Below are 21,519 nucleotides of genomic sequence, written 5' to 3'. Positions count from 1 at the left end.
AGAACGACCAAAGCTTTACCCAAAGGAGGTGACCTACCAAAAGGAAGCCCCAAGTATTTTTAGGATGAAATAAAAGCCAGAAGGAAGTGCAAAGCACAAGTGTGATGCTCGTTGTCATTATGACAGCAACGTGCAAAGTGGTTTGCAAAGGCTCGTCCCTCGCTCAACTGTGTGAGCAGCAGCCTTGACACCGAGAGGATGGAGCATCTCACGCTGAAGCCATCACGCCATCTGTGCTAAGTTTCCTCTCCTGACCTCCTCTGTGAGTCTGGTGAGACAGGAGATCTGAAGGTAAATAGGGAAAATGGACCACAGCTGACAGAGAGCAATGACTGAGATTTATTTCAAGTTCCGCGGAAACCTGACTGGCCGCGTCCACCTTCCAACTCTGGCTACTGAAGTAGACACAGCAGCAGACAAATATTCCAGCCTCTATGTGTACGTGGGACTGTTCCTAACCCTCCTGGCCCTCCTCCTGATCCTGCTTTTCTCCATGCTGCTGCGCCTGAAGCACGCTGTGTCCCCCATCACCTCCCCAGAGAGCACCGAGAACGCGCAGCAGTTCACAGACGTGGAAATGCACAGCAGGATCCCCACCACTTAGGGATCCCACAGCAAAGAGTGCTTGGGAAAGGTGTTTTGTTCAGCAAAAGGTGGTGGAAAGAAGCTCTGGCTGCCTGTTGAGCCCCACAGCCCTCAGCAGCATCTGGAGAGTGTCACAGGCTGTTGGCACCGCAGGCAGCACGTGCGCAGCAGCCTCCATAAAATCGACATTGCAGAAACCTGCTGCTGTCAGGGAAGGCTCACAGCCCTCTGAAAACCTTGCAGAAAATGGGAAAAGCCACGTTAATGACAGCCAAAAACCCAGAGGAACACAGCGGAGTGTGTCCTGGAGTTTTGCTGACCTCTCTGTCTGAATCAACAGAGTTTAAGTGGTGAAAGTGGGAAGAACCCACACGGGGCCCACACAGAAATTGTCAGCAGCTCGAAAATTCTCAGGCATTTCTTCCATTCAAGAAGGAAAACATTAAGTTGTTCTCTTTTTTTCACTTGAACAGCAATTAAACAATGGTGTTTCACAAATACAGAAATGTTTCATCACCTTCTTGAACTGCATCTTCCTTGCATTAGAACCCATTTAGTGAATAGTTGCACACCAGACATCAAAAAGAGACAGAGCTTTAAAGAGGAAAGAGAATAAAGCCAAAATTTAAGCAACGTTTAAAATAAAAAGAAGCAACAGGAAATGAGATTAAAAAAACCTTAAAAGACACTCTACCTCTTCCTTAGTCCTCCTTACATTAACTGAGCTGAACACAAACCTTTTATGCCTTTTAGGCTCCCCATTTTCACTCAGTAATTAAAATGCAATGTAAGTTTTGAGAGCCCAATTGACATTGCTCTCCCAACAGACTCAAGTTCATAATAACATGTTCTCTCATATCCATATTGGGTTTTCTTCCTTCAAAGACAGATGAGTTCTTCCAAAGTTTTTTGCATTTGTTTTCCTCCAAAGAAAGCTGAGGAAATGCCTGGGCCTGGCACTGTAATAAGGAATGGGAACAGCTTTGGACACAGATTAATAAGGAAGATGCAGATGGAAAATAAACTCACTGAGCACTGAAAGATACGACTGGATTCAAATATCCTGATGGAATCTCATGGGGGAAAGAAATGTTGATTTGAATTTATGGAACAACAATCTGGCCCAGTCCTGTGAGTGATGTACAGAGGTGGGCTTTGCTTCTGTGGATGGAAAAGATGGAACCAAATATGGCAAATCATTCCTGAGAGAGCCACTGCCTCTCACAGAAAAACCTTCAGTGAATTGTTTCAGCCTCATCTCTAAAGGGCAGGTATTTTACAGCTTATCCATTTTATTACAGTCTAGTTCAGCAATAAAATCCCCTGGATGTTTTCCACATGTACATACACTCTTCTTTGCCAATTCTCCTCTCTCCAAGGGCTTGGAAAATGTAAAGTCCTCACAGAAACCCAGTGCAAAATTAGAGAAGACACTGTCAGATGAACCTGTGATAGCAGCATGAATTTTTTCTTCAAATGCTCTGTGTACAGCAGGTTTTTTGCTTACCTGTAAAGGCCTGGGCAAGCTGTTTGGACTGGGAATATCTGGGCTTTTACAAATGGTGGGCAGGGGGGATGCAGAATGACAATAACACCCCCACTGGATACACTGGATCCATGGGCAGGACTAGTGCTACTTCTCACTGATGTATTGAGTACAAAACCATTTAAAAATTGCTTCCTTATACTGAATAATTCCTTTTTACTTCATTAACCCCGACATCTGTGAATCACAGAATCCCAGAATGGTTTGGGTTAGAAAGGATGTTAAAGATCATCTTGTTCTACCCCCTTCCATGGGCAAGGACTCCTTCCACTATCCCAGGTTGCTCCAAGCCCCTTCCGACCTGGCTTGGGACAGTGAATCAGAACAGTGATTGTGTGAGGGAATACAGCAAAAAAAAACCACTCTCAGCAGTGTCTCTTCATGCCATGCTTGGCTGTGTTTCCCTGGAAAAATGGCAGGATGCAGGTTATCCTCTGTGGGGACAACACCAGGTGGCTTCACACCGCCTCTGAAGATTGACTCCTGGACTCTCAGTACTGCACAACAGCCAAAATTTTGTGTGATGATCAGGATATTAATCCAACTAAGACAGATGGCTACTGAGTTAGTCAATGACATTTTAAATTAACAAAAATCTACATGGCTCAAATTGGTTTGGTATGTGTCATTCATTGAGCCATCATGAGGCAGCCTAGCCCAGGCTCAACATCTGACTTACCCTGGAAAATTTCTCCATTCAAAAGCTACGACTTGCCTAGACCAGAAATGTTCTAACACACTAAATCAGCAACTAAACCATGTTAGCTTCCCAGCACAACTATCTGCAGAAAAGCCTTGTACCCAAGAGTCTGCAGGACAGACTCAGCTTTTATTGACAGACTTTTATTGACATAAAATATCAGACCTACTGATGGAAAATGACAGTATCAAATTCTGAGTGCTCTGACCTCAGCCAAAATGGCCCCTGAGGTACAGGTCAGGACCAAGTTTCTTTCCATCACACTAAGGAATGTTAGTTCAGAAGAATCTCACAACACTTCAAAACTTATTCAGCAACTATCCTTTAAATAAATGAGTAATCTCTTTATATATCAGATGGTATCTTTAGGCAGACTGAATATTTTTATATAGTACTCTTATGGAAGGCAGCCCTATCTTCTCACACAAAAATGACAAGTTTTCCTTTCTAAAGCTCCATTTCACATCAAGTCTGTGTCCCACTTGACACATCTACCCTCCAGTGGCACTCAGGGTGCCCCATTTGTCTGTGCAACACCAGTATATTTTAAAACCTTTCCCCTTGAGAAATAAAAGAATGTCTTTCCCCTCTTTTCATTATCATTTGCAGTGTCCCAGACCTGAGGGATTTGTCTGGGAAAAGATGCTGGGATGTGTTTGGTGAGTGGCCTCCAGTGGAGTTTGGTATTCTTTGGCTTTAAGAAGTAGTTACTGGAACTTTTGCACAGTTTTGCTGCATCCTGGAGCACAGCAGGTCTCACAGCCAAACCCTTCCCCTCCTGCAGGCTGTTCCCTTCCCACTTGTCCATCTGCTATAGAAAATGGGGGTTTTTACAAAAATAAAGAGGCACAGTGCTACCAATGGTGAGTCACTGACTGCTCTGTACATTCCCACCCATGGATCTGAAGGATCAGCTCACAAAAAGGCTCAGGTGGTGCCACTGTTCCAAACCAACTGCTGGCCACAGGGAGTGTCCTGGCAAAAAAAAAAAAAAAAATACCTCTACCAGTCTGTGCGAGTGTTACTTGAAGCAGCACAGTTTACCCCATCCTTACTCCCTTCAGACACTGGAAACAAATTGAGTATGGAGTAAATTCCTCACCTCCTCCATGCCCTGCCTGCAGGGGAAGGCAGCCTCCTGTTCTGAAGGAGCAGAAAATGCCCGAGCATCACCACCCCTGGTGGGGTTGTGAGGCCAGAGAGAGCCTCTTCTCACCAAAAAAACCACCAATGCTCCCAAATCTCCCAGGACTCTTAGTCTGGGAACTGTCAGGAGTATGCTGGGACTCCCCAAACCATAGAGGATTAGTCCTTGAGTAATCTCATCCACGTGATTTCCATCCACAAGCATGAACTTTCTGTAGTAACATCGAGCAAAAAGGGTTGATATGTAGAATATGTTCCTTCTCCATGTCAGAATAAACATAAATATTTTCAAATCCTCTCAGAGCTGCAGAGAAAACTTGATTTTGCAAACAGCATAAGTCAGCAGAGGATCAACCCTGATCCTTGATTCTTCCCATAGGATCTTTTTTGATTTTACTTGACAAATAAAAAAAAAATGTCCCAAACCCAAAAATTATGCGAAGTCATCTATCTATTTAACTGACAGCATTAATGAAAACTTAGATGTGTGGCTTGTCCTCACTAGGAACTTATATATCCTTCCATATCCTTAACCTGCAGACACTGCTGAGGTGACTGCTCGTGAGGGAAGTGCAGACAGCTCCAGCTTTAGGGCAGGCTGGAGAGCAGGAGACATGCAGACAATTCCTCTGCTGGCAGGTAATGCCACAAGTCACCTGCTGTGCTACAGCTTAGGCAGCAAGTGAGGTGAAATTGTGGAATGGTTGTACCTCTTTTCAAAGAAGATACATCTTTGTGTTGTGTCTACACTTCAGCTTAATCCAGGTATGGATAGGAAGTCTGTTCACAGTTTATTCATGTGTCCTGCAAAAAATGGGCAGTTGCACAATGACATTCATGACTAAAAGTTCAGATGCAGATATATCTGGAAAGGGGAAACCCCGAACAGTATTGTGTTGGTACATGAGCTACAGACTCAAATGTTGACATTTTGGTAGAAAAATAAAGCTAGAGATGGCGAAGTCTGCTGGATCTTTGAAGTGGGCTCAAAAAAAGACTACAAAGAAAAAATATTTGTGGACTGGGGAAGGTATTTTCAGTTTTGGTTCAGACACAGATTTCACATTTGTTCACAAAAAGGAGCTGCATGTTATGCATTCCATCTGCCAAAAAACTTTACCCCACACAGCCCTCTCAGATCTTCACCTTCCTCAGGCTTTTTCAGAAGGTTGTGAAGTTCTAGCAAGAGTAAGAGCAGTTTTCAATTCCTGGTGTTCCTTCTGTGGGCACAGATATCAAAATAAAGCCTAAAAAACCCACACTGATAATTTGGTTTCTTGCACACTTGCTCTCCAGAATGTGATATATGAACATTTCCTCCACAGTCCTTTAAGTATCAAGAATAAAGTATCATCTAAGATGGCTGATGTTAAGAGTAAAAAAAAATAAACTGGATTTGAGTTTTGATGGATTGGATTTTGCAAAGGTACTTGGAATTTCTTCAGATGAAGGCAAAAATAATTTGTGCAGCTGTATTCAAAGCTAAGTTGTGAAAGCAGATCTGGCTGCAGGAGAAAAAGGTCTGTGCAATTCGTATGTAATTAATAAATAACCCACTCTTTATACTCCCACCTGCATTTCATGGCTATGTAAACTTGTCAAACAAATGATGAATAATTCAAAAGACCTTCTCCTCCCTTCTTTCTCCTCTAGATTTATTAACCCATTTTCAAAGTATAATTTGATCAAGCTAATAGCCACAGACTTCCTAAGCTGACTGTCTCTGCATTAATTCTCTCTTCGTGGCCTTAGTCCTATTCTCACAGTACCATTTAATAAAAATCAATTACAAGACAACAAAAGGCACCTGAAAGCCAAATGAGAGCTCAGCAACATTCTTTGATGCTTGAAATCTGTTCTTCTCTGCAAGCAAGAAATTTATCTTTCTTAAGCTGGGCTGTTCTCCTGAAGAGAGTTCCTCTTCCAGTCCTCAAACACTGGCACCACAATAGCTACCGGATCAAGTTTATTTATGTAATTTTATGGGAAAAAAAATAAACAAAAACACCAACACATCCCTACCAACAATGCTGAAGGATCAAGTAGGACCTGTCTGGGATATTTCTGTGTGCCTCCCATGTGTGACCAAACAGGCAAAGAAGTTTTTCCTTACAATGCAGGGGAGATCTGGAAGCAAACTAGCCCTGGGCTGCCATTTGAACTATGTGGGCAAGCAAGTGCTGCACTGGGAAACTCTTTACAGGACAACACAGAGCCATGAGCTGGATTTGTGTGTACCACAGGCTTTGGCATCCTCCAGCTTCCCATTCTTCAAAATTCTTCCGAATTGTGTCTTTGGGTGTTTTCAGTTGACTCCTCATCCCTTAGCAATCCTAATTCAAACTAATTCATGCTCCCAGAAGTTAACATGCAGCACTTTTTGTAATGTTGCTCCATAATCTTTAGGTGATAGGGACCTGTCCAAGTTGCTGTGGCATGACCAACACATAATGCCCCAGGAAGCTCAAATCTGGGCTGGGGTGAGGTTGCTGCAGTAGACTCAGTGGCAAATCTTACGGCTCGTCACTGCAGAACCAAAATGGGTTTGCTGTTCACAAATTTTTCATTTCACATTTCAGATTTTTGGAGCTTTCACACCTTGGGAAAGCTCCAGACAGCTCTTTCAGCATTGACTCTGTCAGGATGGGAACACCACACACAAAGTTTGCACTTCATGTTGGCACCTAGAGGGGAAGAAATGTGACTTCTCCTTTTCCTCCTTCTCCTTCTCCTTCTCCTTCTCCTTCTCCTTCTCCTTCTCCTTCTCCTTCTCCTTCTCCTTCTCCTTCTCCTTCTCCTTCTCCTTCTCCTTCTCCTTCTCCTTCTCCTTCTCCTTCTCCTTCTCCTTCTCCTTCTCCATCTTCTGGGTCCAACAAAACAGAGGAAAGCAGGAAGCACCCTGAATGTACCTGGTTTGGAGTAATGCTGTGCCCAATTTCCAAGCTGTTTATTGTTTCAGAGCATGACCAATACTGAAGGGATGAGTAACAGACAACCACAGCACAGCAGTATTCTCCATATGCACTTCTGCAAGCTTCTCAGGAAGAAACCCCTGGGATCAGAGTGCTGAGGCTGCTTTTCCTTTGTTTGACTTTTGCTGGTAACTATCCATCAATTTACTACAGATACATCATTGTTCTGCTGACCTGCTTCCCTCCACTCACACTGCTCAGATGAATAATAATTTGCTGCAAAGCAGTTTGGAAAATAAATGCTGACAGACTGAGTGTATATCTAACCTAGGTGAGATTTTGTTCTATTTCTATTTTTTCAATGAATTTTGCTGGCTTTGAATTCTTAAAACATCCCCAAAAGGAAACTCCTTTTGTGGAAATTCAGTGCTTTTAAGGCCCATGGTGGACAACAGCAATTACAAAGAGATTAGGAACAGTTTATCACACTTTGAGGCAGTGGAATGTCTTGAAGGCCTTTCTCTAGAAAGCTGCTTTCCATATCCATGAGCAAGTCACAGTTCAGACATAAAGCTTGTAGACAACACCTTTACATTTGGTGTCACTTCTGCCACTTAAAAGCTCAGATAAGCCTTTCCATCTTATGAATACTGATTGGTTCAGCATTGTCGCCTTTTTTTTCTTTTTATCCTCCCGAGGAAACTTGAGAACTCAAGAATTATTCACACCTCCAGAGCAGGGGACAGAGTGAGATACTTGCCATGAAAATTTTAGGTCAGTGTCCAGTTTAGGCAGGCACACAAGTGCCCATGACACAGAGAATATTAATCCATACAAGAGGTGTGCAAGGCCAAGGAAGGTCTGCTGTGGATGGATGCAGCTTTCTCCTACTGTTACACTGTTTTCCTCACCATCCAGCTGAACCCAAACCCAGCAGGCACACAGTAAATCACAGCAATGAATCACAGCAAAGTGCCAGTGATGTTCACAGAAAGTAAAAACACACGTTAGGACACATCAGACAAAACCACCAGTCATTTCTCACTTCAGAGCAATGTGACCTCCCTCACAGCAGGCAGAAACCAAAACCAAAAAGCCAAACCAAATGCAGGAGTCCAAGCTGTACTGCCAGCCTAGGACTTGGGAGTGCAGACAGACCATGAATCTGCTTCTTTCTCAGTACGACCTGCTTTGAAAATCTTTTTTGGACAAGCAAAAGACCCTTCCAGCGAGGCCAGGTACAGCAAACACAGCTTGGCTGTGCCCTGTTTGTCTCAGCACACTCCTTGTCTGCTCCTTCCATTTACCTTGGCACATCACTGTGACAACCACTCACAGAAGAGCACAGGAAACTGATAGCAAGGAATTATCTAGATAAAATCTTTGAATGCAATTTAAAGGTAAAATAAGGAGAAAACAACCAGCTCCCCCCGGACTGCTACTATGTGGTTTGAGTTGAGTGTTACTGAAGCAGGAAGATCTGAGAGTTGCAAGGTGTTGTCTAACAGAGATTTTGTCTTTCTGAGTGTATAAATTCTCTCAATGGTTTCTTTGAAGGAAAGACAAACATGACAAAGATCTCTACAGCCAGGAAGCCTTGAGAGCTGTTGTCACTCCCTCAAGTGATTAGATCCAGTTGTATCAGGTTTTCACTTCCCAAGGTATCATCTTGCAGCAGTAATCATCATTTGGTTTGGGTTTTTTTAGCAGACCAATCTGTAAATAAATGCAGTCTTGCTCTGGGGAAGGCTGCTTATTCTTTCTTGTAAGTGAAAGATCTTTCATTCAGTGTTCTGAAGTATGAAAATATATTGCATTCTATTAAAGGAAAATAAGGGTTTGGATTCAATTTCACCAGACAACTGGGGAAGGCAATTTCAATATTAAACATTGCCTCTTTATTTAATACTGCTGGTTTTAAACGCGTAAGAGAACATCAGGCAAAATAAAATACATGCATGTGGAGTTTTCATCCCTGAGTGACCACAGCCTAATCCTTGAATCTTTGTCATTCTCATTCTCCCTAATGCCAAAGAAGTCTTGCAGCTCTCCTCTCTGCTGACTTTTTTGTCACTCAGCAGTCTTTTGAACAATCCTCAGCAGAACTTCGCAGCTCAGTGTAAGTAGCTCAGATCTGCAGAAATCCAATCAAATCAAAGCTGGAACTCAGGTGGAAGAATAGGGCTGTGAGTGAGGAAATCAGAGTTTCTTCCCTTCTTGACCACAAACAAACCATTCTGGAATGTAACATGCCTGGTGACAGAGCTACTGGTCTCATTGTCTCAGAATTTCTTAATGGTGCAGAACGTGTTTTCAGCCTTTTCCTTGCCAAGTTTCTCTGATCCAACAATATTCCTTGATTTTATGTCAATAAATCCATCAGCAATCAATTGACAGGCATTTCATAGATTTCACAGATTAGTCATTTTATTTAGTACAAGCCTAGATAAAGTATAAGAGGAGTTTATACAAACTATTATACATTCCTTCTTTGTCTCCCAGGCTAGTCCTTCATGTTTTTCTGGGCTTTTTGTTTAGTTTCTAATTTTTTTTTCTTCTGTGCCTGGCACAGGCTCCCTTTAGCCATTGCAAAATTCATTATAATTGGAGTTCTTTAAGCTTTTTAGCATTTCTAAGGGGAATTAGTTCTTTATAGAAGAAGGGTTTCTCCATTCTGGGATTCATACCATAATTAGACAAAATGATGGACTAAGTCCCAGTGGAAAAAATGCACTGTAATTGGTGTTCACTTTTGTTACATAAACCCATGGAGATCATGCTGGTTCCTCCTATTGCAGCCACTTCTGAAACACAGAGTTCAATTTAAAACTGATGTATCATTATTATCTAGAACCCACAAATATCTTCAAGACTTTCATCTGAGTCTGACGTGAACCTTCTTCCTCTGAGCAAAATAAAACTTAAGGTCAGTTTATTTATTTAAGAGTTTGAGAGTTTAAGGCTTCTACATTACCTAATCTCTGAAACCACAGATTACAACCAGCCATACTTTGCCCTGTGTTTGTTCAGGCATCCTTGAAGTCAGAACAGAAACACCTGGAATGGCACAAATGATATTTGCATGTCAAAGTAAGGCACACAAAAGAATCTCTTCCAGCCTGCACAGCACCTGGGATGAGAAAACAGCTGATGACAACCACAGAACAAAGGTACCAACCCCCAAGAACAGATCTTATTGAGTGCAAACAAGATGTGGCCAGATTTTGTGGAAGAGAAAAAAAAAAATTAAATGTGATTATTGCCTCTAACAAACCCTTAATGAGGATGGTTGTTACTAAGAATTAACCAAATAGATATAATTAGTTTTTAGGTGAAAAATACCAGTCTCACAAATTTTTGCTGTTACCTTGCTGATTTCAGAAAACACAGGATGTTCCCAATTAAGCCAAGTCACGTCAACCTCAAATGTATTTTTACAGAGGAACAAACCAGTGCTGTGTACATGCAGCTCCTCCAGCTAATTAGCACCTTGGGGTAGGTGGTTCATAAACAGAAAACAGTTAAGGGAGCACTATATTCCAGCAGTACCTTGTGTAACACCAATCTCAGAATTAATGAGAATTTTACCTGAATCCTCACTATATTCCAGCAGTACCTTGTGTAACACCAATCTCAGAATTAATGAGAATTTTACCTGAATCCTCACCAAGTCAGTGCCTCACAAAATTAATAATAAAATCCCAGGTTCAGAGAAACCAAAGGGAATGATTCTGCCTATGACAGAAATCTACGGCCCTGGATGGACATGGGACACTCCTTCAGAAGACATTTCCTTTTGATCTTAGGCATGAGTCACTTCTATAATATCAAGCTTATTACCTTTGGAAAAATTAATTTATTTTCCTAGTTATGCTGGAAGTATCAACATATGAGTGTGGATGCTGCCAGGCAATTCCATCCCTTCAATAAGGGACAGGAAAGGAACATCATTTGCTTCATGGCAAAGGCATTGAGTCAAGTTCAGCACTGCCTGACAGCAACCTGATGCTGTTCTACACCATGGTGGTCCAGCAGCCAGCAATGGTCCTCAGTCCAATTTCTGATGGCCAGCTGCCCACACCCACTGAAACCTCAGAGCCATTACCAAAAGGATTAAACCTGGATCTGTGCTGTGAAGTGGGGAGATTTTTTCAGCTTTAATAGTTCCACCTTCCTAGCAAGGCACAGAAAGCTGACCTGTCTGTACATCTGCCGTGCTTCACCCCATTTTTGGACAGATTTAGGGCTGCAGTCTATCCTCAGCCCAATCTGTGATACCCTTACAAATAAAAAAATCAAAACCAAGGTCCTTCATTTGGACAGATTTAACCATGAATCATCATTTTAAGATGGCACAGTGACAAGAACAGTGTTTTGTAACAGGAAACATTGGTACACAAAAACTCACTCAATGAACACAAACATTCAGCAGCTGAACAGCTTTGGTTTGAGAAAGGAAAGGGAAAGGGAAAGGGAAATGGGAAAGGGAAAGGGAAAGGGAAAGGGAAAGGGAAAGGGAAAGGGAAAGGGAAAGGGAAAGGGAAAGGCAGGATTACTGTGGATGAAAGAACAGGTGGCCATGCACAAGTGTGCAAAAGGGTGAAGCAAACAGGACTAATCTGAGCTCAGAAGCTTTCTCTAGAGGCAAGATAATGAAAAATATTCTTGTTTTGACATTAGTGCCTGCAGTAATATTGGCTCTCCCAAATGTAACACCTAACTCTTGATTCAGATCTAAGCCAATTCAGTCATACTGGGATGAATCTGGTCCAATATTTCCCAGCAAGTTGTAGAATGATGATTTATTTTAAACAGCTTAATGTTATCCTAGAATTATGACACAAGAAATCCTGGAAGAAGATTCATCAGTATATGCTGATATCTAAATAAGAGGATTTATTTGTAAAGTACACATGCACACACACTCAAAAAACAGGTGTAAATATGACTTTAGATCTCTCTTACATGTCTCTCTGCATATATCCTTAAAACATTTAAAAATAAGAGCCACGATTTTCCATCTTTGTGACACTTGCTGCATACCATTAACCTCCTGGTTTGCCTCTGCATAAAACATTCCTAGCATTTCTGGTGACTGATAAAAAGAAGGCCATAAACAGGAAATGCATGCCAAGATGTTTCTGCTATTGATTCTTCTCAGAATACACTGTATATCATGCACACAAAATAGCTCTGGTGGCCCAGAGCTGTCAAAGAATCTCCAAACTGAGCTCAGTGGTTTTGTTGAGTATCTTGTAGCTGCTGTGATCCCTAATGTCTAATGGAAACTGGACTGCTTGTAAATAATAAGCTATCATCTTGTTAGCACAAAGAGCAGAGAGAACTGAATCATGACTGTCACTGCTTTTAGCACCTCTAGTGCTGTTGCAAAGCAGCAGGGGATGATGCAGAGGGCACAGCTCATCTGAACAAGACTGGCTGCACACAGGCAGGTTCAGTCCATGAAACATCACTGCATTTCAGACCTTGAGCTGGTCTGTGTTGGCTGTGGCTGTTGATCGGCTGGGAAGTGAACCTCAAATGCTTTCACTGTTTCACTTTGGTTCTGAGAGGCAGCTTGGTAATTAAAAACAGGCATTGTAAATGGGAAGATGTTAATGTTGTGCAGGAAAGATGGAGCAAAACAGAGCCTGCAGGCTGGGTGCCCTCACTGCAGCCAAGGCAAGCTGCCCTCTCCTGGTATAAACACCACTGCTCACATCTGCCCAATACCCCTTTGCTCGTCTGGCAGAATTAGAGCAGCTTTTCATTAATTGCAGAGCATATTCAGCAAGTCTACATATTTCCAAAATCCATTTACTTCATCAGTGGGCTGACTGAGGAGTCCCTGAATACTTCTGGAGAACAATTCCCAGAGTTCATAAACTGCTGCTGTCTCGAGCCAGCTTTTGGAGAACTGCAGGCAAATGGACAGAAGTGAAATTTAGTCTGAGTTTACACCGGGTTCACCTCCTTACCTATTTTTATGCTGCATGGCAAACAGAGATATTTGTATGTACTTGCATAATTGGGACTGTCTGGGGAAAGGAATTTAGTTTACGTGGAACTCCTTCCTAAAGATCTAAAACTGTTGGTTTACTTGACCATAATATTCTAATTTCCTTCAAAAATGCACATCAAAAAGAATAATTGAAACATGAATTCCATCTCAGTGCTTGTAAAAATGCATGCAAGGCACCTCAGGATTTGATTATATTTGCACCAGCACAAGCTGCCCTCAGAGAACAAAGCTCAATTGATTTCAGGGAGACTGATTTGCCTGGATAAAAACGAATTTTTAATAGATTTGGTTGTCAGAGGGATTATGCAGGAACACGAAGCGGCAGGGTGCTGGCATGGTGGACTGCTGTGGAGGTGTTTGCTGGTGGCCAGCAGGCAGGAACGGTGGCGAGTGTTTTCCACAGGCAGCAAGGAGCAGTACCAGGCTGTGACAAGTGGAGCATCTCGGGGGAGCTGAGGGGACCAGTTGCCAGGAGACATCACCACACAGCCAGGATAATGCTCCTTGCAGCAGACCTCAGACTCCCTCCTACCTCTGCACGCTGGCCTGCTTCGCCAGCGCTCTCCAAATTACCTCCTTTAATCTCCCAGTAACCCAAACACTACTGAAAATTAGCCAGCTTTGAGGCATTTTGTTTGATACAAAGCCCATTTTCTGGTTCTTTAAGGCGAGCATTTCATTTATGACAAAATTAGCAGAGGCCTCGAGCATCAGTAAGGATCCAGCTCCAGGGCTGGTACAAATCAGCCGAGCCACAGTCCCTGTAACAAGGACAGGAACACAGCATGTGCTGTATCCCAGCGTAAAGATGCCCTCCTGTTTCATGTGAGAGCAAAAAAGTACTTTATTTTCATAAATGAGTAAACTCTGGGCTTCCAGAAGCTCAGGTCACAATGAATCATTACATTGTTTAAAGACAAAGCAAAACGGGAGTAACAAAGAGATACATAGTTGTAGATCCTTAACAAACATTGTTTGCGTCCTCAGGGCCTTAAGAGTTCACTGAGTGGTTTTGTCTCCTCTTCAGAAATGTAAGGCCTTAAAAACTATGATTCCACAATTCCACAACCAGGGGCTTCAAGACACACCATCAAATGTGGCAAAATTCAGAGAAATCCAGGAGACTTGTCAGATGGTGGACACCCATTCTGGCTAAGACACAGCCTCCTCTTCCACTCCACACGTGAGATATTTAGTCAGAAGAGTTCCTCCGTGGGCTTTGGTGTCTGTCTTCTGCCAGTCAGCTCTGAGGAGGTGATCCAACATCTCCCTGTCAGTCTGAGCCTTTGTGTATCCACCTGTCAATCCAGCTGCTAAATACCAAACTCACAAAGAGACAATCCAAAGGACGTAGAAATGGGATGGAATATTTCAAAGTATACTATTGACATATGCCTGACAAATTCTACTCTTATTTTCCCAGGCCAAGCATCTCCAAATCACGGTAATATGAAGGAATTATTCCCCAAAAGATCCTCTATCTGATTTTCAAAGCTCCCCACAGTAACAAAAATATCAACCCTCATAGTTACAGCACTACATCTCAATGAGAGTAAAAGGAAGCAAACATTTTTTCAGTTCAAATTTATATAAAGCCAATCGGAAAGAGAAGTAGGACTATCTCTTTTTTTTGCACATCTATAAACATAGAAAAAGTACTGAAATATAACAAATTTAGTGTGGCGAAGTCTAATTGCTCTCCTGTGCCTCATGCCATCCACTGCAGCATTATATGACAAGCCACATGGAGAATCAATCTGTGCACAAAATACAAGGGTAAGGAAAAGTCAGTAGCTATCCAGTCACTGGCTTTTTTTCCTTCAAAGAAAATCAGAGTTTGTAGACTCATACAGGTTTCCTGCCTTCCTGTTGGTGTATTTTTTAATGATTCATTATTTGACACACTGTGGTCCATGCATTTCAGGGGTCATCAGAGTTTTATATCCACAGTTGTGGGTCAACCTTTAGACTTCAAAAGCAAACTAAAGGCAGGATGTAGTTTTCAGAAACAAAGATGTGAGCTGACTAGATTATTTTCATGCACTTTCTTACTCTTGAATAGTATAATTATAGAGCTTTCTGGGCAAATTGTGGCAAGCTGAACTGAATACAAAGTGACAATGCTCAAAACTGAGCCATCCAGAAACATTTCAAATACCAGCTAAGGAGAAGAGGGGAGGGATATGTCATTCCTCTCCCCCCCCCCCCAAAAAAAAAAAAAAAAGAAAAAAAAAAGAAAAAAAGGAAAAAGAGAAATAAACAACAGCTTGCACTCATGACATCTTCACTTTCTTGCCCAGATGTTGTCATAGGAAGAAAATATCAGAATATAAATTATGTCCTATAAAGCACAGATGGGAGCAAGCTCTCACAAGAACCTGTCTTCCATTTCAGCTCTTTCCTAGCTGCTCCCAGAGGTCCAGGACCACATTATGTCAGATTGAGCCCCTATTTCTGGACTGTCCCTAATAATACCACACATACAGATTGGAGAGAGACAATTGGCACTGCAAAGAGAGACTGCCCAGCCCAGGCAGGGCTAGGTTCACACGAGGTTTGCCCCAAAAGCTGCCTGAGCCACAAGGCTCAGAGAACATGCCTGCAGTTTATGACAACAAAGGGGTGAACAGAGGTGCAATCCCCCAGTGTTTAAAACAGACTAAATCCAAGGTACCACAGCTCTGCCACCTCCCTTGTGCTGGTAGTGCTGCTTGTGCAGCTCAGTGAGCTGATCTGACTGCAGACAAGTCACTGTCAGGTCAGTCCTGTGACAGGGATCACTGTGTGGTTTATCTGTAGAAACACAGGGCAGAGGCAGCAATGAAACAAGGCACAACACCAAGCCTGGATTACATGACCTCCACCTGCCTTAAAACTGCACAGGATCAGCTCCAAGTACCTCATTTTGAGAGTGATCTGTAGTTCTCACAGACCACAGCATAAGCACTCATGGGCAAAATTCTACTTATGTCCTACGCAAATTCTAATTAAAACAGCAGGTACAAATTAGTGTGAAATTGAATGCCTTAATGGATGGTTTTCCCTTTTCTCTTCCGTTTAAAATCACCCTAACAAGCCTGATTCAATGTGCAAGTGGGATGTATCCTCCAGTGAAAACTCCAACACAGATTTAAGTCACTGCAATTTTACATGTGAATATTTTTTCTTCTAACCCCTATACAGCATGAAGATGGAAGTGCAAGCTGAAGAGGACACTGACTTACAGTGACACAGGGGGAAAATAAACAATTAAAACCCCTAACATTTAACTATCCTGTCCTTTAGCAGGTGCTGAACCTCACCTCCAACACTTGAAAAATTAACATTTCCCTTTCATCCGAAGTCTACCTTCTTGTCCAACAGCTGTCAGGGCCCTGACTGCACTAATAGGTCCTAATTGCCCAGAGCAGTCTCAGCTAGCTGGGGCTTCCACTCACACTCTTGGACAGGGACTTTATTTAACCGTGGCATTTAAATAGAATCATAAAATAGTTTGGGTTGGCAGGGACCTAAAGTTCATCTGGTTTTAACTCTCTGCCATGGTCAGGGACACCTTCCACTATCCCAGGTTGCTCCAAATCCCATCCAACCTGGTCTTGGACACCTCCAGGGATGAGGCAGCCACAGCTGCTCTGGGCATCCTATGCCAGGGCCTCACCACCCTCAGAGGGAAGAATTCCTTCCTGATCTCCAGTCTAAATCTGCCCTTTTTCAGTTTAAAGCCTTTCCCCTTTCCTGTCACTCCAGACCCTGGTCCAAAGTCCCTCTCCAGCTCTCCTGAAGACCTTCAAGCACTGGAGGGGATTTTAAGGTCTCTCTGGAGTCTTCTCCAGGATGAATGCCCTGGGCTCTCCCAGCCTGTCTTCCCAGGAGATGTGTTCCAGCCCCTGATCCTCTTTGTGGCCTCTCCTCTGGATCCACCTAGCCCTGTCCTTCTCATACCGGAGTGACAGAGGTGACTTGTGGGTGTCTTTGCTGCTAATTCTATTCCTGAACTGTTGTTTGGGTTTCCTGCACTGACACTGTGTCCATGTCTTTGCTGGATGGTCACTGGACCTGTTACTGACAGACCATTGCTGGTGAGGTCTTTACCTGGCCCATGCTGTGGCCACCCTCAGCTCCCAGATTCCTTTTCCTAAGAGACAACAGCAAGAGCTGGATGAGGCTGGGCAGAGCCACTAAGTCCCTGTGCACTCAGGACACCAATATTGTTTTGTTCCACTGTATTTTTCCTCCAGACAGTGCTTGCCGTCAGCACTACTTGCTTTAATCAAAAATTAAATACATTTCAGCGTGGCTCATTATGCTAAATGAAAACAACAGGGGTCTATTGAGCATTGTGAACAAGGCATTAACATGGCAATCAGAGGTATCCACAAGGCGGCTGCATCTTTCTTCCAGCACTCTGTATACACAAATGTGTATATAGCTGTGACCTCATCTGTTGAATTTAATTCGGGAATAAATAGATTTAGATGCCTAACTTCGGTTTACCTTTGTAGCACTGTGTTACACTTACTATTAAGGAACAAAACTGCCAGATCGGTTTGGGCAACTGTTCAGGGGTCATTCTTACTCATGAATGAACAACACTGTGTTAAGATACTTAATATTCGTAATTTTGGGATAGAAGTTTTAGCGTTCCTCTCCCAACAAGCGCTGTGGGAGGCTTGGGCCGATGTCAAGTGTGTAGAGGGAAGGCGGCCCTGGCCCGGCTCTGGCAATGGCACTTCTGAACACATCCAGACAGGCTGGCCGTGAATTATGTGGCTCCCCAGAGCTGAAATAACACGTGGACGCCAAAACTTTCTGAATCCCTCTTCCAAGTTTATTTCTTTTTTACTTCTCTTCCTTGAAAGTCCGAAAAATCTGAAACAGCGTTGGCTATCCGCTCTGAACGCTGCCGGACAGCGCGCTCATTAGAGCGGCCAGGTGCGGCAGCGTGCGAGCAAACCCCCGGGGCAGCGGCACCTCCTTCGCTGAAACGGGCGGGGAAAAGAAGGGGACAGGCAGCGACGGGGACAGGTGGGCCGGGCCCGTGAGGGAAGGAGGCGTTCCCGCCCTCCCTGTCCCTCCCCTCAGCCCGGCCGCCATTTCGGGAGCGCTGAGCTAGCGCGCGGCGCCCCCTGGCGGCCCCGCGGCCGGGCCGTGCTGTGCCGGGCCGGGCCGGGCCGGGCCGGGCCGTGTGGCGGCCATGAAATCCGTGTTCGTGACCGTGGGCACCACCAGCTTCGACGAGCTGATCGCCACCGCCCGCTCACCGCCCGCGCTGCAGGTCAGCCGGCAGAGACACCGGCACGGCCGGCGGCTCCGGGCCGGGCCTGCCCTCCCGGGGCTGACGCCTGCGCGCCGAAGCTGCCCCGGCCTCCCTGTGGCGGTGGTGCCGGCTGTGTGAGGGGCCCGGAGCGGCTCGGGGGCTCCCGCGGGGAGAAGCGTGGAGTGTTGGTGGAGGAAGGGGAGGGACGGTCTGTGTGAGATAGGGAGGGGGCAGCGGTTCCCGGGCAGGGGTAGTCGGGAGCTGGGCACAGCCCTCACACACCTTCTCTGCGCCCGCCTCATCCTCTTCCTTCTCCCACTCGTCATCATCCCTCTCTTCTCCACCCCCACCCGGCATCTCCCCATCATCCCCCCTCCCCACCCCCGTTATCTCCCTGTTATCGCCTCCATTCGTCCCTCCTGTGCCCGCAGGCGCTGCAGAGCCGCGGGTACCAGAAGCTGGTGCTGCAGGTGGGCCGGGGCTCGCTGCCCCAGCCGCAGCCCAGCAGCAGCAGCAGCTCGGCCGTGGCCGTGGAAGTGTTCCGCTTCAAGGACTCGCTGGCTGAGGACCTGCAGGGCGCAGACCTGGTCATCAGCCACGCAGGTACAGCCCCGGCTGCTCCCTGGGGCTCAGGGAGGTCGGTGGGATGAAGGCTTGCCGGCTCAGGGGCGGGCTGGCTGGGAATGCTGAGATCCACAGCTAGAGTTGGGTTGTTCAAGAGGCTCCCCTGTTTTCAGCAACAAATAGGGAGGTATTTAATCTCTCACCATGTTTTCTGTTCCCCTCTTAGGTGCTGGTAGCTGCCTGGAGACTCTAGAGAAAGGAAAACCCCTAATAGTGGTAATAAATGACAAGCTGATGGACAACCATCAGCTTGAGCTGGCCAGACAGCTCCACAGAGATGGCTATGTCCTCTACTGTAACTGCAGGTATGGAGCTGCTGTGGCTGGTCCCACTGGACAAGAACATTCAGTCCATGTGGTTGCAGAACTGAGAATGTAACAAGGAAATGCACATCCTTCTCTGTAATCTCCATCTGGATATTACATTTCCAGAGAGAATAGACTAACACTAGGTATTATAATTTACCACACTTACCAAGCCTTTTGACTATGGCCTCTTCTAATTATTTTTTTTTTCCATCTGAATGTACATGTATTTAGATTAAAAGAAGAAAAACACTTGGATTCAGGGGGATTCATAAACCAGATATTATCTGGTTAGTAACTTTAAGTACCCCTTTCTCAAGTACTTACCCAGGCTGCCCTCTTAACAAACTTCCTGAATCCACCCATACCCTGTGACAAGGAGTTTCACAGATCTGCTGCCTGTCACTTCAGGAGAAAAACCCAAACCAAACAAATAAACAAAAAACACACGAAAAAAAACCCACCCTGCAAGCAAACAACACATGAAAAAATCCCACCATCACCAAAACCCCTGGCTCCTTTTTTTTTTAGAGTTCATCCTAATGATTGTTGGGTTTATTCTCCTGGTTTTGTCTGTATTTTACTATTTTCTCTTTACTTGTGATTGATTCCACTCTAAAAATAACAGATTACTTTTAAACTGAAGGCGGAGAAAATGTAACTCCCATTACTTAGTCTGCATCTTGTTCCTTCACCCTGCAAGCAGAATTTAATGTTTCAGAAGAGCTTTCTGAACAGATCAGGCCTGGCATTCATTTACATTGAGCAAGTTTCTTAAACTCATTATCTTGGTGCTTCTGTCAGCTTTGGAATTTTTATTTTTTTTATGTTGGGCAGTGCCAAGCATTACATTTGCAGCCTGATAATAGCAAGTAACAGACTGATGTAGCTGTTCTTTCTGTCTCTGTGATCAGGGGAGAATTCTGCCATGTGTTCAGATAGGATGGATTTCCTCCTATGGTTTATAGAGAAGAGCCTCAGATCCTGTTCAGTCTCCCAGCATTGCAACCACAGAAGATTAAAAAGTTTAAAAGTTGTCTCTGAAAGCTGATGGAGTGTGTTCTGAGCAGTGCTGCCTACGAGCTAGTGCTGGCTGGGGCCTGCAGCTCTGTGCATTCTCTTCCTTTCCATACATATCCTTATTTCATATTTCCATGCTAAAGAATTATGTATGGATGAATAGAAAGAAAATAGTGTAAAAAATTCCTATGGGATGGATCCAGTTTTAATTTTTGCTTTTTGTTTTTACAGCACTCTTGTGGAGACACTGCAGTCAATGGACTTGCCAGCTTTGAAACCTTTTCCTCCTGGACAGCCAGAAAAGTTTGCTTCATTCTTGGATAAAGTTTTTGGGTTGCAATAAATAAAACAGAGAAATAAAAAAGTTGGAATAAAATGTCTCATCTCCTACTCTTAAGATCTGCCAACTAGGCCTAACACTCAAAGAAAATATCATTTAATATTAATTGATATTAAATGGCTTCCAATTTAATGCCAAACTCATTCAGCTTCATGCTTTAAAAAGTACAATGCCAATAAGGAGGGAGTATGAGCTGTCTGGTTGCATGGACTGACACATTTATATCACAAAAGCTGCACTGGGATGGTAATTCCAGTGATGAGGACAAGCTAAGCTATGTGTTTACAGGCATGGCACATGCATAGTGGCCTCTTGACCATTTCTGCCAAGTACAGGTGGAAATAAATTATCTTTGTTGATGTCTTCAGCTCTTGTTTCATGTGTTTACAAAAGCAATGAAAAGACAGCTTTAAAGTGAGAGGTTTAAACCTCACATGGAAAAAGGCATATGGTAAATCCCGGTGAAAAAAGTCACCACGAGCTGCAAACCTGCTGCCAAACTGCTGCTCTGGGTTTGGGTGATTCACCACAAAGTCAAACAGGACAGGAATGGGCTTGGCAATACTGTGGCTCCTTTTCCATGGTGTTAGCCCATCATAACCCACCAGTTTAGACTTCTGCACACAGTTTCCTATTTAGATTATATGGAAGGAACAAATCCTCCCCTGTGAGGATGGGGAGGCCCTGGCACAGGGTGCCCAGAGTAGCTGTGGCTGCCCCTGGATCCCTGGAAGTGTCCAAGGCCAGGCTGGACAGGGCTTGGAGCAACCTGGGATAGTGGAATTTGTCCCTGCCCGTGGCAGGGAGGGTAAAACCTGATGAACTTTAGGGTCCCTGCAAACCCAAGCCATTCTGGGATTTTTTACTTCCCATTTAAAGTACTGAAATTGAAAACTATTGAAAACCCAAGGGGACTTAAACTTTATAATATTCATGCATGTTCTTGGGCTTCTAATGCTCTAGAACTTTAGAAGTGCATAACGGATGCTAATTGCCCTCCCTAGAAGGACATTATTCGTTTGGGGAGGGGAAGGGGTTGCTTTTGTTGTTTAAAACGAGAAA

General features: G+C 44.1%; 2 protein-coding genes across 2 annotated transcripts; both read left to right on the top strand.

The window, feature by feature from the left end:
- The first annotated feature begins 328 nt into the window (after positions 1-328).
- On the top strand, positions 329-604 carry SERTM2 (serine rich and transmembrane domain containing 2). Its single transcript, XM_062502817.1, has one exon. It carries the CDS (start codon positions 329-331, stop codon positions 602-604), a length of 276 nt encoding a protein of 91 aa, XP_062358801.1.
- A 17,449-nt stretch (positions 605-18,053) lies between these two features.
- Positions 18,054-20,480, top strand: LOC134050012 (UDP-N-acetylglucosamine transferase subunit ALG13 homolog). Its single transcript, XM_062502810.1, has 4 exons — positions 18,054-18,186; positions 18,600-18,771; positions 18,959-19,097; positions 20,349-20,480. Exons 1-4 carry the CDS (start codon positions 18,106-18,108, stop codon positions 20,458-20,460), a joined length of 504 nt encoding a protein of 167 aa, XP_062358794.1. The 5' UTR covers positions 18,054-18,105; the 3' UTR covers positions 20,461-20,480.
- Positions 20,481-21,519: the final 1,039 nt, after the last annotated feature.

This window comes from Cinclus cinclus, chromosome 15, assembly GCF_963662255.1.
Source record: "Cinclus cinclus chromosome 15, bCinCin1.1, whole genome shotgun sequence".
NCBI classification, from domain to species: Eukaryota; Metazoa; Chordata; class Aves; order Passeriformes; family Cinclidae; genus Cinclus; species Cinclus cinclus.
This window is presented reverse-complemented; position numbering and strand designations above follow the sequence as displayed.

What these genes read in the sequence shown, in the direction of transcription:
- SERTM2 (XM_062502817.1), top strand. Translation starts at nt 329, where the DNA reads ATGACTGAGATTTATTTCAAGTTCCGCGGAAACCTGACTGGCCGCGTC.
- LOC134050012 (XM_062502810.1), top strand. Translation starts at nt 18,106, where the DNA reads ATGAAATCCGTGTTCGTGACCGTGGGCACCACCAGCTTCGACGAGCTG. An exon ending in GCTCACCGCCCGCGCTGCAG is followed by an intron (nt 18,187 to 18,599) that starts GTCAGCCGGCAG and finishes CTGTGCCCGCAG; the next exon opens with GCGCTGCAGAGCCGCGGGTA. An exon ending in GTCCTCTACTGTAACTGCAG is followed by an intron (nt 19,098 to 20,348) that starts GTATGGAGCTGC and finishes TTGTTTTTACAG; the next exon opens with CACTCTTGTGGAGACACTGC.